The sequence below is a fragment of the Hippocampus comes genome, unplaced genomic scaffold (genome assembly GCF_001891065.2).
Source record: "Hippocampus comes isolate QL1 unplaced genomic scaffold, H_comes_QL1_v1.1 scaffold401, whole genome shotgun sequence".
In the NCBI taxonomy this organism is placed as follows: domain Eukaryota; kingdom Metazoa; phylum Chordata; class Actinopteri; order Syngnathiformes; family Syngnathidae; genus Hippocampus; species Hippocampus comes.
The window spans coordinates 203,663-219,287 of NW_017805210.1; the positions used below are offsets into that span (position 1 = coordinate 203,663).

The 15,625-nt window shown below is 43.6% G+C and overlaps 2 protein-coding genes and 2 long non-coding RNA genes across 6 annotated transcripts in view; 2 read left to right on the plus strand and 2 right to left on the minus strand.

Moving 5' to 3' along the window:
- The first annotated feature begins 282 nt into the window (after positions 1 to 282).
- fam221a (family with sequence similarity 221 member A) lies at positions 283 to 3,811 on the plus strand. Its single transcript, XM_019868912.1, has 6 exons — positions 283 to 472; positions 1,073 to 1,246; positions 2,056 to 2,246; positions 2,330 to 2,400; positions 2,505 to 2,637; positions 2,883 to 3,811. Exons 1-6 carry the CDS (start codon positions 408 to 410, stop codon positions 2,909 to 2,911), a joined length of 663 nt encoding a protein of 220 aa, XP_019724471.1. The 5' UTR covers positions 283 to 407; the 3' UTR covers positions 2,912 to 3,811.
- On the minus strand, positions 2,289 to 9,858 carry LOC109515252 (uncharacterized). Its single transcript, XR_002168154.1, has 4 exons — positions 9,753 to 9,858; positions 9,460 to 9,606; positions 2,498 to 2,684; positions 2,289 to 2,397 (listed from the first exon to the last, which is right to left on the minus strand). It is a non-coding gene; the product is annotated as an uncharacterized LOC109515252 (long non-coding RNA).
- Positions 8,629 to 10,503, plus strand: npy (neuropeptide Y). The gene is made up of 4 exons (XM_019868913.1): positions 8,629 to 8,725; positions 8,896 to 9,083; positions 9,803 to 9,892; positions 10,235 to 10,503. Exons 1-4 carry the CDS (start codon positions 8,684 to 8,686, stop codon positions 10,254 to 10,256), a joined length of 342 nt encoding a protein of 113 aa, XP_019724472.1. The 5' UTR covers positions 8,629 to 8,683; the 3' UTR covers positions 10,257 to 10,503.
- Positions 10,504 to 13,897: 3,394 nt separating this feature from the next.
- The window catches only part of LOC109515247 (uncharacterized), a 12,176-nt gene continuing 10,448 nt past the window's right edge, over positions 13,898 to 15,625 (minus strand). For 2 of the 3 annotated variants that reach the window (XR_002168150.1, XR_002168151.1), the window contains exons 4-6: positions 14,968 to 15,097; positions 14,190 to 14,224; positions 13,898 to 13,986 (exon numbers count right to left, since the gene is read on the minus strand). This is a non-coding gene — a long non-coding RNA (uncharacterized LOC109515247). The remainder of the gene's footprint in view (positions 13,987 to 14,189; positions 14,225 to 14,967; positions 15,098 to 15,625) is intronic. The other variant, XR_002168152.1, reaches the window with a different exon arrangement.

Here is a 15,625-nt window from a genome sequence, read left to right on the forward strand (position 1 = left end):
AGGCTAAAGTGCACAGCTGGAAATGTTGCACGCAAGTGGGCTGACCGTCACGGTTCCCTTGAAGGTTCGCTGTGCGTCACCGCAAGGCATTGTGGGACTTGTAGTCGTTACTGCCTTTCGTTTGACCCGCGGATGACAAAAGGGGACAGTGACAGAGAAATCACTCATTTAACTCTCGATTACGAGTTAGAAACATTTCCGTGTTACAATATTTCGATTTTAACTTAATGAGTAAAATGAGCTTGAGTCGGTGAAATTAATTTGGTGTTTTTTTTTGTTAGATGGCCCCTGGGTCATTTCCATAGCAACATGGCAGCGAAAAACAATCGTGGGACATTTAATCCACTGTACATTGTTCTTTAAAAAAAATAAACAATCGGCAAGTTTCGATTGGCGCCCCTTTTCCAATGGACTCTCAATTCTTGGATAGTTCAGCCTTAAAAGCGGTGGATGATTATTGCCAGTACAGACGGTTTGTTTCACTCATTCATTTGTTGTTGTAAATACACCCCTTTTTAAATTACATTTTTAAAATTATTTTTTTAATTTGAATTAGTATTGGACGAAAGGCTGCATATTTGTTACTATTAAGAAGTCCAATTGTTTTGTGAAAGTATGATTTGAGGATCAAATATCTTGAATAGAACGGTTTCATGTGGACATGGCATTTAATGCGCATTCTCTAATACGACAGAAATACGGAGGCTCATGAATGTCTTTGATGAGTTTGAATCACTCCATCTCAGTATTAAAGTAGCAAATTATACTTTTCTTATATGTGATTCAATGACTTCAGCAGAAGGATGCATTTTGATTTTGTGCAATCATGATTGAATCAAGAACGGAATGTGTTGATTCAATAATTCCATAGCTGCAGCTGCCAAATCTTAATAATTTGTGTCATCTTTAGCACAAATGACACCCTACGTCACTACGGTGATATCACACGGGCAGAAATAGGCAAGGACCTACTTAATCCTCTTGAAGAACACGGCATGACTTAAATTACCCTTTTTGGGGAGGGGGGGGGGGGTTGAAATAAAGCAACGGTTTTCATTGCTGTCTCTTGCAGGCTTGTGGGTGATGACGACGGCGGCAGACTGTTTACTCCTGAGCAATATAAGGAGTACAAGAGGAAAATGGTGCCACAACGAGTGAAAAATAGACTCTATGTGAGCTTTGGTGTACCGGGAGGCATCGAGTGCAGACTCGTCGGTCCAGAGACACCGTGCTTCTGCGCACATAGGTGGTGTAGAGTTGTTTACTCTCCCATTTGACTGCATACTGTAGTCACTGATCAGGATCCAATAGAGATCAATTCAGATCAATTGTCATTATAAGTCTGGATTGACACAGTCAAAGAGGTATACGTTCAGCATGATGTTTGTTTGTAGGTACTGTAACGGCCTGTTTTTTTTTTTTCTTCATATAAACCATCTCTCAGGTGTCAAATGTTGAATGAATATCCCGTTGCGGTCGCAGGATTACACTTTGCGCTCAAGTGTACATCTGCGGACCCCACGTACTGCTCTCATTAGTTTCATTTTGTTTTGTCAACTCGTCCTGCTGCGCCAGCCAATCAACAAGGTCCTTTTCGGTTTTTTTTTTTTTCCGGCAGCCTCTCTCTGTGCTAAGAGTCTTGTCTAATCTCGCGGCTTTGTTTGGTTCCTTGTGACAACAAGTTGTGTATTGTGTGTGTAGAGCTCTACTTTTCCGGCGCTCTGTCCTTGGTGCTTTTTATCTTATGAATTTATGCCGCATTGATTTAAAAAAATTTATCTTTATCTGGTCCAGCTGTGTTTGCCATTCCCTCTTTCTAGCATTTACACAGCGATACAGGGGATGAACCTAAAATGCACTAGAACCTTAACACATGAACTTCATTTGACCATCTCTCAAATCATAAATATAAATGGCATTCCCATAGCCATCCACCTCTATTGAACAATTCAGAAGTTTAGAGTCAGTCAAATGAAATGTTATTCGTGCCATAATCTAGTCACTGATTTATTCGACCGTGCAGGTGTCGTTGACGAAAAGGCCCATGTCTTGCAGATACAAGCAACATAAGACGGATTTTGAGATCATTCCTTCGGAGAGACCTTTACTCCTCCCATGCCGGGTGAAGAAATGTCTTTGTTCGGCTTATGAGTATCTCCCCCACATCGGCGCAGCACCCGTCCGCTGCGGGTGTAAACATTTACCTCAAGATCACACCGAAGGCGGCAGACATTTGTGCAGAAAGTGTGAGTCAAAAGCTCCCGAGCATGAATGAGCAGCACCATTTAACAGACTTGTGTAGACACATCACAAAACATTTCCTTTTCAGGTGACTGTTCTGAGTTCAGGAGTCCGTACACATGTGGATGTGGCCAGCCCACCTATAATCACCAGACCCTGGTCAACCACGATTTGTTAATTTTATTTATTTATTTTTTAAAGATACGGAATTTCACAGACAGAACACCCGCACTATTATCAATGAAATGATTTTTACCTGTCAGGTTGAGACAAAGTCCGAGAGGGTGGCACGAGGTCGCCCCGTGGGAGGAGATGTCCCTTATGCTGCAATGGGCGGACTGACCGACTTCAGCTCCTTGGTGGATGGTTACATTGCTTTGGAAGCTAGTGGATTGCGTGAGTAGGCTTTTATTTTTCTCCCCCCCCCCCCACACATCTTGAATCTATTGGAATAGATAAAGAAGAAAAAGTGATCCATCATACGTCATTGAATGGACATTATATACACGGTTGCCAAAAAGTAATACAGAGTATATTTGGCTTTCGTGTGAAGTTTGAGGCTGAACTTAAAGCGCATCATAACCTGTAAAAACGTTACAATACATATATCGCTAACGTTTTGTGAGTGTTGTATTTTTCAGTTGAAGAGTCCGAAGATGACTGCGAGTAAAGATGAACGGCAGTCACGGATGAAACAAGCATCTCCTGATGTTGAGTTGTATCGGCAAACAGAAGACCAAATGAAAGGGGGATGCTGTTGCCAGTTCAGACTGGACATAAATCACGAAAATGTGATTATCAAAAAAAAAAAGTCTTGTCACGAGCCATCATCATGATTATATGCCATATCCAATCAACATTTATTGTTATCAGTTAGACGGAGATGAAGTGACACGCGAGCAAACCACCCGAACAAATCACACGTTGACAGCGACTGAATTCATCGACATGCTCTTTGGGATGACAGAATAGAGATTTTTTTTTTGAAGTTCAAGACATTCGTTATCAGCGACGCCTCGGTCGAGGCACTGCCGCGGGATGCCGACAGGCTTGCGCAATTCAAATCCACGGTGTGCGCTGATAAATCCAAAGAATAGAATTGATAAGCTTGACCTCATCCAACCATACATTTTCTATAGCGCTGCAGAATTGATGGGGAGGCGGAGGGGAGGGGGGAGGGGCCTGACTACACCCTGGACTGGTTCCCAGTCAATCACAGAGCAGCACATAAGAGACAGGCAACCGTTTACATTCACATTGCCGACGCAGAAATCCGCCAAGTGAACCCCTACAATCAAGCTTGACCTGTGAACTTCAAATTCAAACCATTTCATATTGATCGACTGAACAACGGTGATAATACAGCAATATTTATTTTCTTCTTCATTTATCGTCTTTAAGAAATTGACGTGACAAAGCCAGATTTGTTTGCATCTGATTTTGGACTTCCAGACTCGTGTTTACGTCGAATTTTTGTGAAGCTGTTGTCGTGAAAGTTTAAAAGATTGCAAGTCCAAGTCCAAAACATGTTTAATATATTTATATGTTTAATAAAGCTAACAGTTTCTTGGAAAAGACTCATCGATTGCGCATGGTCAATCGCAAATACAATATTGAAGAAAAAAAAAATTGCAATCAGGATTATTTTGCAGCCCGAAGCACTATACTCCCAATAGTCGTTAAACAGCACGATCTACTGTTTTTGTTGCTTGTTTACTAGCAAAGCCCCCCAATATGGGTCTTTTTTTCCCCCCCTATGGTTCGTTTTTAACATCTAACATCCGCCCACTCAACATGTCACCAAAAATAACAGCAGCACTTCAGTGCCCGTGTTCGGTGTTTAATTTTTCCCGCATAGATGTATTGTCTGCCATTGATTAATCCTATTCCTCATGGCAGATCAGAAGCGACGCCTGCTGATTTAATCCGCACCGCGAATGGAGAGTGAGGCGAGTTCGCTTGCTCGATTGGTGGCTCACTTCCACAAAAAAAAAAAAATTGTATTCCTGGGCTCTAAATGGGGTTGTTCAACCCCCCTCAAAAAAAGCGTTTCCACTGCGCTAATGTCGCGGTCATACTCGATCAGCATCCAGATGGATGCTGGCTGGTGCATCTCAGGTGGTGCTGAGGGCAAGGAATTCAGGTTGCGTGTGAACAACGTCATGGGTGCACCTGGGTCTCGATGGCCCAAGTGCTTTGGGAAGTGAGTGGAAGGGATCCCATGTGAAAGCTGACACATCCGGTGTGGATCTCCAATGACCGTCAGTGCACTCGAATAAGAAATTCTATTATTTCAATCCACTCTTGTACTTAAGTCAAAGTAGAACTTGAGAGATTGAAATGTCGGCAATTATGACGTACTATTTTTACTGCCGTACATTATGTAAAAAAAAACAAACGCTTTGCTAACTTCGCACAGCCAAAAGTAGTTGCCTGCACACGTCAGTTTGCCTCTTTTTATTTACGTGCATCGTACTGAGGCCCAAAATGATGTTCCGTGGCGTTTTAAACCAAGAGCGAGTTAGTAATTGTGTTTACTATCAAACATGTTCCAATAGCTTTTTTTAGAGTTGCAAAATGAGTGATGAAAAATGCTGAATTAGCTAATACGCTATCAAAAATACGTTCCCATAGCTTTGTTAATATTGTGAACTGAATACCAAAAAAAAAAGTGAAATGAGCTTATAACTGACTCATCGCGATACCTTTTATGTTTTTTTTTTCTGTATATTCTGATCAGACATTTCCACTTCACTTTCCTCCACTGACAAAAACAAGCTAACCCCCCCCCCTTTTTTTTTTTTTTTTAATCCACAGACCGGTGGGCAACGGGGTTGCGGCGCCACACGAGAAACTGTCGAAACCCCCAAAATAATTCCTGTCACCACACATTATTAGTGTGGCACAAATACAATTCAAAGTACCGGTAATTGCCTCTGCGTAGCAACCGCATTTAGGAGATGGCAGCATTTTACTTTTGGCCGAAGGACATCACTACCATGCCCTGTCTGATCCCCATGGAAACCACACCTAGCTTGACTGACAGACCAAGCCAAAAAAAAAAAAAAAAAAAACAGGAGACGCAGCACGGAACATTAAATTGGCAATTACCATGCATTGAAATACTTAATTACCCCTGTGACAGTTATGGGATACGTAAAAGGATGCAACTGTAGAGGGGGAACATCATTCAGCACAGACAGACAGTTGCTGGTTAACAACCAATTATCATACTGACCCAGATACCACGCCAAAAATAAGAAAAAGGATCAAAACAATGACAAAATAGGTTACATGCAAGCAATATAATTCACATACGATCATGATTTCTCAAATTTTAAAGGTGTATTATTACAGTCCAGTATCTGGCTATTGTTGTCCACAGAACCACAGTCCACCATTTCAAGATGTTAACGATAAATAAAATAATTACAATAAATAGATGAAGCAGTTTGGTTTTGAGACGAAATCCTTCATCCAACTAGCCCGATTCCCAAAAGTCTTAAAATCGGTTGATCAGAAGTCAGCCCGCCACAATGCTACCCCCAGCCTTTTATTTTCTCCAAAAATTACAATTGTAAAACTTGAATTGTCTGTTTCTGTGCGGCGTGTTCTGTAGAAGAACAAAAAAAAGAAGAAACACGCTCACAATCATATGGCGCTGACACATTAGATGTGTGAACATCTCTTTTGTGGGAAGAACAGTGGGGAATTGACAGTGCATGACAGTGCAGCGACTTCATGGAGGCTGAGATTCAATTCCCTCCTGTGTCGGTTGACAAGGAGGAGGAGGAACTAGAAGAGGTCGTGAGGAATGGCTTTTTAAGAAGCTGCGCAATAATGTGATGGAGGGATAGCCTAGCATAAGTGCCGAATCGTAATTTTATAAGCGCCGTTTGTATGGTCAGTCTTATTAAATTGGGCATGTGTAGCCTAGCTAATGAATAAACTGCTCTCGCCGTTAAGCTAAAAGCGTGACTGCGATTTCGATTGATGCCTCACGCGCAACTGTACGTAAACACGTTAGCATGACACACTCTTCCGCTTGCTGAACATTTATACGAAACCTGGCCGTCCCTTTCATTATTCGGACACACTTGATGGCGGATTGAAAACCGCGGATGGAAAGTTCTGTTTGTAGCCCGACTCAAGGGAACTTTAAAGTTGAACCGCATGAATCATTAAAGCTACTTTAGGGGTCTCATCTTGGCTTCAAATACATCAATGAAAGGTTCTAACATGCCATTTGAGGATTTTTTTGGACGGTGTCAATGACAATGAAACCTTTTCTGTTTTTGGCTAGCAAGGCGCTCACAATGGATTTCATCAGACGTACTTTGTGTTTTGTTTTGAGTTTCGCCATCAAATCCGACGCGTTCAGACACACCATGCTACATACTTGCGTCAGCTGCTAATTATTCATAGGAATTGTGTTGACATTTATGCAAAAAAATGATAAAGACTGTCTACTTGCTCCGGGAAATGACAGCAAATTCGGAATTTCAACATATTTGTATCTTTGGATAATTTGAATCCGCTTATCTTTTGGTCTCTTGTCAGTCAATCCGACATTACTCCCGACACGATGACCTTTTCCGAAAGCTGTCTCGCGTGGACCCCAGTAAGTTTCCAGGCAGCTGTCATCCAACAGGTGTCCTCCACCGAGGACGGCGGCACATCGCACCTGAGCCGAACAAATGCGACACTTACAATGGCTTGACCTTCTGTTGAGGCGTCCATCGGGAGACCGATGCGCCGAACACACTGACATCAAAATACGTGACTTTAACCTTTTCATGCACCAATAATGATAATCTTTAACCTGATAACATGATGCGCTGTCCATTGTAGTCACCGCTGTCCCTGAAAGGGTTAAACTAATAAGACGCCCTGTTAAAATATATATTGAATCCTGTGAGTTAATTCATCAAAGTCCAGGTTAGTTATCACTTCCTCGAAGCTGCCAAACACTTGGCTCACTGTGAATGATGCCTCAATAGAAGCCCGACAGGACCGATTAAATAATTGTATAACCACCTTTGGGCCACGATGACTCCTGTGGCTCATTATAACAGCAGCGCTTTGTCACCATATTACAATAGCACCCGGCACAAAGAAGCGATTTCACTTTAAGGTTGACTGAGTTGTGCACGTCAACATTTAGGCAAACATCAGGTGACCTTTCAATTTATCCCGCTACATTTGTACACATTTTGACACTTACTCAAATCCGAGCTGTTGTCCCAGAAAAAAACAAACAAAAAAAAAAAGGTGTGGAGCCCATTGACGCGACTTCCTGAATGTGACTATCTCCTGAAGAGGGCCCGCAAAGTCTAATTCCTGCCGGTAATCGTCATGATTGGGGTTTGCGACTTTGTGAGACATGTTCTCTCACTTGTGTCTCATTCCTCATCTCTCGCAAAGCATCCTGTGTGTCACAAAAGGCCCCTCGCAGCATCCTCCGCGCAACTTAAGGAGCAGCCTTGCAAGATAGGGCAATGATTTGCTAGATTATATGGCTGGGGAGCTGACATACAAAAGGATGATGAATGGGAGGTAAATGAAGCGCTTGGTGTTACACACTCATTTAAGACCTATTTGGGTGTGCATATTAAGGGTGCTCCCTTGAGAGTGGCTTTTTTTTTGGGGGGGGTGGATTATGCGCACGTCTGCAGGCCCTTTGTGCCTGTTGCTGCTTCCATCTGATGGGAGGAGCTCTGGAAGAAAATTACATTGAAAAGTGATTCAAGAAGAACATTCATGAGGCGGTTTTTAAATGTTCTTCTTACTCAGGCGCCATCAGGAGCACTTTTGGTGCGATGCCATATGTGAAGTGTGTATCATTGGCACTTTTATGACTCTCAGTAGAATACGGGTCTTGTCGTGAGGATGACGCAATACGTGATTGTACATGCCATCTGAATTGACGGCATCTTCACATCCTTTAAAACGTGCGCATGCTTTCCACACATCTAATCCGGCCTGTCAGAAAGTATATTATGTCCAAAGGTAAAATTAGATTCCCAGGCCACAACGTACACCACAACTAGCAATATGCTAAACTAAAGAGGTATTTGTATCTTGACCAAAGTACCCTAAGGTGTCTATCGATTCGATCAATTCAATCTTTTCACGGTGCCGCGGACACATTGGGTGAGTAACCGGATCCATGCATCGGTTATGTAGTGCGTCATGCTCAATCCGAGACAAAAAAACAAAAACAAAATATCACACCGGGTACTGGAAACAGACTATTGACTATTTTGGGTTGTTTTAATGAGTTGAGACGTTTTGAGAAAGAAAACACTCCAGCAATGACAGCATCGGCGGTGACGCTCGCGTGGCGCAAAGCGGCGCCGCGTGCAGCTCTGACGCGCGTCTGGTGCGCGCATATAAAGCGCAGTCCGCACCAGGCGCACTTCAGATCTCTGAGGAGAGACGCATGAGCATTGCGCACCGACACCTCAAGAGCACAGTGGAAAATGTAAGTATACCGATATCATATTCCTTAGATCTGGATTGCGATGATGATAAAGTCGGACCTTTTGGCGTTTTAACCCGAGTTTACGAATCGTAAAGTCACCAGAGCTTTCCCGAGGAGTCTTCCGTTGATGTTGTTTGACTGTCACTCATGTTTCCTTTCCACTCCTTCAGATGCATTCTAACTTTGTCAGTTTGGTGGGGACCCTGGCATTCGTGCTGTGGGCGTTCCTGTGCCTGGGTACTCTGACAAACGGCTACCCGGTGAAACCAGAGAACCCCGGCGACGACGCCCCTGCCGAGGACCTGGCCAAGTACTACTCAGCCTTGAGACACTACATCAACCTCATCACAAGACAGAGGTTAGGATGGAGCGCATGGTGGTTAATTTAAGAAACCGTATCCACAAGTAATTCATTCTACGGGACCTCCTATTTACGCAAAAAACGCATCAAAAATTATAATCAAGCGATAGTTCTGACTGACAGATGTAATTTGCTGCTCATCAGTGCGACTGAACGTCGTCTTAGCACTGCAGAGTTGCAATTACCGTTTCCAATTGTGTTTTTAATTTGTCTCGTTTAGTTTTGTACGGTAACTGGTAAATATCGGATAAAAAAAATGTGCACACGGAGAGGTGTTGCAAATATATTGATTGCCCTTTTGCAAACATGCATCACTGCAATATTATGACGAATGGGAACAAATCTCTTCTATTGCGTGTGCGTGCATCATCACTTGTGTGGATGTGTTGATAATTTGCTTCTCCGGGCAGCAAGGGTTAAGTTCACTTATCGTTTGAGGAGCAGGCAAGGAGTCATGATATCCTGCGGGGATGCAATAATCTGCACATGCTGCGTTGGTCTGTTTTACTGAAGCTTCGATCTGCATGAACAAATGATATAAATCCATACAATGAAAAAAAGGTGGGGGGGAATATTTCTGTTGAAATCACATTTTGTCTCCTGGTGTGGTCATTTGTTAGTAAAAAAGAGGCACGAGGAAGAAAAATGAAATGAAAATGTCCTCACCTATAATCCTTGCTTGATTCCGTCTCATTCCGGTTTCTTGGTCTCCCAAGGTATGGCAAGAGGTCCAATCCTGAGATATTGGACACACTGGTCTCAGAACTGTTACTGAAGGAGAGCGCAGACACACTTCCACAGTCAAGGTGTGTGTTGTGCAGTAAGACAAATACACCCACCGGTAACATTAGATACAGGTATCCCTGCACGATCTATGAAAATCCAGTCCAAGCTCTTTACTTGGTCTCAAAAGATTTTGTGCGGGTATCCCTAATTCAGGGGTAAGCAAACTCCAGTTCCTCGAGAGCCATATCATACCTGTCTCAGATCTCTCTCTACTTCAACACACCTGATTCAAACGATCAGGTCATCGGCAAGCTCTGGTGAGGCTCTTGAGGAACCGGAGTTCCCTCCCCCTGCCCTAATGTTTTTTCCAGTCGAAGAATATTTCATTTTCAAAGGAAGCTGACCTCTGTGTTTCTTACCAGATACGAGCCATCATTGTGGTGAGGAGGTCATGGGTCAATCTGCCCTCCACGTGTGTAAACATCATGTCATCGTACGTTCACCAAAAGGACCGCCCTGACCGGGTCACATTCCTCCTCCTTGCCTGTCTGCTACCCTTCTGCTGCTTTGTACCATCAAATTGTAAATATTATACACGCGGTCATCATTTGTGAATGTCTCGAGTAAACTGGGGGACAGGGTACGTCATTTGTAGTGTATGTTTGTGCAATTAAAGAGTAATGATTTGAAATATGTGTTGGTCTATCTGTCCGATTGCAAGCTCAAGAAATTGCAAGAACCTTTCACGTACAGTATTTCAAAATTATTAGCAGTTTGTTCGGCAATGTATTTCTTCAAGACTGATAAAGACTTAAAAAGGCTTTACAATATTTAGGTCACAAGTCTACGATGTGCAAAACTTCACAATTCAAATTTAAAGTTGTACAGAATATCTATTTTGGTGTTTGCTCCCGTTATTTTGTTAAACCCGTGTCAATGAATGTTGCGAAAACTTGGTGTATGGCTCCCTCTAGTGGTAGACAGAGACATAGCTGGATAGATGGATGGCTAGATAGATAGATAGATAGATAGATAGATAGATAGATAGATAGATAGATAGATAGATAGATGTATTAAAATAAATCAAAATAAATTCGCACACACACACACACAGAGGTAGATGCTGCCTGGAGGTACGTAATAAACACGTTCTAATTTTGCTACTGTTTAAACTTAATAGCATTTAATTTGTGTGGCATTTCTATCATCGTACCCGCAATCAATTAGGATACAACTATCTGCTGTTACATCATCGTAATGCCCAATAGAAACTGTCCCAAGGTAGTGCAGCTGAAAAAAGACTGATTGCAGTTCATGGTTAAAGATAATGAGGCACGATTTAGCAAGCGCTAATGATTTTCTGTCGCTTATAGTTTAATGGTACACACGCCGCAATAGTGTGCGGGCAGCGTGGGTTCCCACTCAGCGACGGTGTGAATGTGGGTGCGAATGGTCGTTTGTCTCTATATGTGTTAATGGCGACCAGTTCAGGGTGTAGTCTGGCTTCCGCCCGAAGTCAACTGGCATAGGCTCCAGAAACTCCCCGTGACCCTGTTCGGGATAAACGGTGTTGAAAATGGATGAATGGATTTATTTCAGAGACAACGAGATGAAGGTGATGGAAAGGCAAGAGTCACGAAGCTCCCCTGTAAACACTTTTAGCTTTAAAACCTTTGGTCTTATTAACTGTGTAAAACAATCTTGCTTATTCGTTCGTTTAACGCAAATATTGAATGAACCAGAGGGTGATTTAAAAAAAAAAAAAAAGTGCCCACTGAGTGAAGGTTGAACCTCGGCTGCTATTGGCCCGTGTTTTGTATGACGCCATTCAATAGGCGGGGCTTACACGTGTGATTGGCACCACGTTCTCTTGCCAGTCTGTTGCGGGACCAGGACTGAGACTGAGTGGGGGTCTTTAGTGTCCACCCGGGACATTTTGGCGAGCGATTGCGAACTCACACGCTCGTTAAAGGTAAGAAACAGCTTCCGCCCGCCTTCGTTTTGGTTCATTCTTCCCTTTGAATGGGAATCAGATTGACAGTTTGTCGCGTGTGAAGAGTTGGAGGGGCGCGTTGGTAGGTCGCGTGAGCAGCTGTCATTATGCGGCACGCGGGCACCAATTGTGGGACACGGATGGATGTGTCTCTTTCTTTGCTCCCTGGGCTGAAACGCGGTGACTGTGTCGTAGTTGCAAGCGTACACACCACAAAGGCTGACGGATAGATGACTAAAAAAATGGCCGCACGTGCGGCTAGATGCACGCAATACTCACGAAAAGACGCATTCGTTTTGACAGTCATTTGGCATCCGAGAGAAGAAATAATGTTCTGATTGCACAGAGGACATGACATAATCGTGCATATGCAATGCTTTTTTTTGAAAATCATCTCACAGTTTGAAAGTTTCCAACTAAGTTGAATTGTGAGGGTCTGATTTGGATCTATTGGTACCAGGGCCGTTGCTAGGCATAAAGCTCTAATCGAGCACGCCCCCCCCCCCCTTCATAGTGGTCCCCCAGCCACCGGTCCGGAGCCCGTTACCAGTACCAAATTAAATTATTTTCTATATTATATTAAATTCTTATTACAGCTCTGCAGTGTATTTATATTGTAAAATAAAAAACAGGAAACAAATCGCGACGTCTCTAGGTGAGCTCTACCACGTGAAATCAAATTGTAATTACACCGAATCGTCCTTGAATCTGATTCCACCCCAAGAACCAAGCTTCAGATCGAATCGTGTTTTACTGGAGTCATACACACCCCTAATAATAACAACATGAAGTACCCTGGTGCCTTTTCCCCACTGATTTGGACATAAAGCAGGCCGCAGCTCTGCAGTATGGATTTGTCATAGTGACCACAGAAATAATCCGGAGGATGAGAAAAGGGAAATGATGTGAAAAAAAGTTAATGGTTGCATACAATTCTCATGGCTTGGCAGGATCTGGGGGAGTTTAGGCTCATCCATGCTGCTTCGGGGTGTTATTCAGGCTGCACAGGTAGAGCTTTCTTCTTTACCTCGTCATGGTACATTTACCTTAGCTCAGGACACTGTGAAACTCCACGAATAACTTTTTCCTCCAGTTTTTCATGCTGTTTTCACTTTACAGCTACACTCAAATGTCTTGCTATACTGTCACTCTGAAATCACTCAGCCACCCTTTCTCCTTATATTAGTGAGGTGTTGTGACAAAGCGCTGTGGCCTCCGCTCGCAACAGAAAGCAAAAAGAAACTCACAAGTGGTGCTTTAGAACTCACCAAACAGTCACCGGGCTGGCTCTGGCTTGCGCAGTGGCCAAGTGCAGCCTATTGATTTTCTGTTTTGTCTCACTCTCCCCTGGAAGAGCCATCCCATAATAATTGACTAACAAGATGTCAGATCTATTTCATATGAGTATCCAGGAAGAGGTCCATTGTGGGCTGTGGACGGCAAATAAGCCTTTGACAACCTTTTTATAAGCTGTTTCGCCCGGCTTCACGTGACGAGGAAAGCCCATTTGAAGGGGCAACCGGACCCCACTAAAGAGAAGGGCACGCTTGTCCTCTCAAATGCATCGGGCTTCCCCCCTCTTGCCTTCAATCTTACAATAGTCTAATCAGATGAGCTGAATCTAATAGCGCGGAGGAAGGAGTGTAGACAGTGCATTCGGGTATACGAGTCTCAAGGCAGGGAAGCCCATAATGACCCGAGCCAGGATCCAGCATGACCTTTATTGTTCTGCGGGCGTGGAATGAGACCCATTGAGAGATTTGTCAGCCCGCGTGCACTTTGTGCACTGGTTCTCGGCAAAAGGGTTGAGAAAAAAAAAAAATTAAGCCAATGTTTCTGAAGTTTGGATCTGGAGTTGTTATATATTCTGACTTCTGTCCGACCTCAGTAATTACACAGTAACTACACACACTGTGAGACAATCGCAAAACTATTGCGTTGGTATAAAACGAAGGAAAGGCATTTCAGGAAACTCCCAATGTCCTGCTATGCGTTCAGATGTTTGGCCAACAAGTTTCGAGTGATATTGACCCAGATAAGAAGGCCCAAATAATACACCGAGGCATCGGAGGAGTGACTCAACCTACCCAACAATGGAACATGGATCATCGGTGCTCCTCCCTCTCCTGTCCATTCATCACCGTCTCCCAATCGTGGTCATTAACGGAGGGTGTGAACCTGCTGGAAAACACAATTAACCCTTTCAGGGACAGCGCTTACTGCAGTGGACAGCTTATCATGTTGTCACGTTACAAGGGTGCATGAAAAGGGGTTAAAGAACGTCGCCGAGCTCAAGAGTGAATTTGTCACGTTACACTGGCGAGCGATAAGTGAACGCGTGAGAGAAATGGAAATAACTGCCGCATCCGATTGCGCTGACTCACCAATTTTCCGAAGCGGTCGTGGTCTTAGAGGGACTCTGCGGATAAATACAAAACAAACATCGCTTTTTTGCTGACTGCTCTCTGTGCGTTTTGTACAGGGAGTTTGACACACGATTTAAGACTCATTCTCATTTGGATGTACGCAACCCGACAAGAGGCTCAGTGTGCCAAAGTCGTAGTGGAGCGTCATGTGACAAGCTTCTCACGATCTGCACGACGGGGCAACTTGCATGAATGTGACCGAAGAGAATGAGGTCTTTTTTTTTTTTTTTTGGTCAAAGAAAGGTGCACTGATGCGTGACATTGTTGCGATCAATTCGTTTCTCTCAGAAATGGAAACAGAGGGGAAAATGCTTGCACAGCTATCGTGTTCAAATTGGACCCGGCGTATGATATCTTGTTCATTGCCAACAAGTTGCAAACCAAAAACTGTACCCTTTTTTTTTTTTTAACAAGGTGCAAACCAAAAACTGTACCCTTTTTTTTTTGTCATCTTTCAAATTAGTTTGGTGGGGTGTACTTTTTTTCTACTCCTTTATGTCATATTTTCACGACATAACTTTTTGCGTACAAACTCCCAACTAAATTGTATTTGTGTGCCGGACTCCGTTGTGCTTCATCGTATCCCATAATTCCATTTCCACAGATCCAATCGAGGTAAGCGGCGAATGCACGGATAGGATGACGATTATGTCGTCATTTGCAACGGCGGCCATCTTACGGGTGACATGTGTAATCCTCTTACTGTGCGGCTGCGTTAACTCAGAGAGTGACCTACATTGGGGTTGGCGCGGAGGCAGAGGCAGGCGGGCGAGAGGCGGGGAAGGGCGGTCGGGTGGGAGGAGTCAATTCGTGTCCAAAGTCGCGTATTCGACAGCGGAGGTGCACCTGGATCATCTGATGAGATTCTGGACAAAATGGAAACATTATCTACCATATGATGATCATACTTAGGCCCGACTGAGTATAAGGTGGACCTCATGTTGTAAATCGCTCGTCCTGGACCAAGGCCCCTAGAGCGACATCTGGACTCCCGGTGCTGCATCGAGCTCCCCTGACCTTCTTTGTGATTGTCACGTCATTGCGAGGAAGCGGGAGTGACAGCTGCTTTGAGAGACCGGTGCACTTCCCACCCCCTCCACCTCTCCGAGCTCTATGATGTGCAAAGGAGTAAAGAGAATATAAGACGGTATCAGGCTAGGAGGAAAATAAAAACAAAAATTAAAAAAAAGAGGAAAGCTGGTGTCTAAGGCCGCATGTACTTTAGTTGACATCTTAAAAGTCGCCAAAATGCAAACTTGAGTTGCGAATTGAAGCGCGAGATTCCCTGCTGGGAGGGATTGAAATGACACAACCTGGTGCTGTTGGTCTCTGCTTTTGAATTTGACATGTGGGGGGGGGGGGTACATTAAAAATAAATAAATAAATAAATAAAA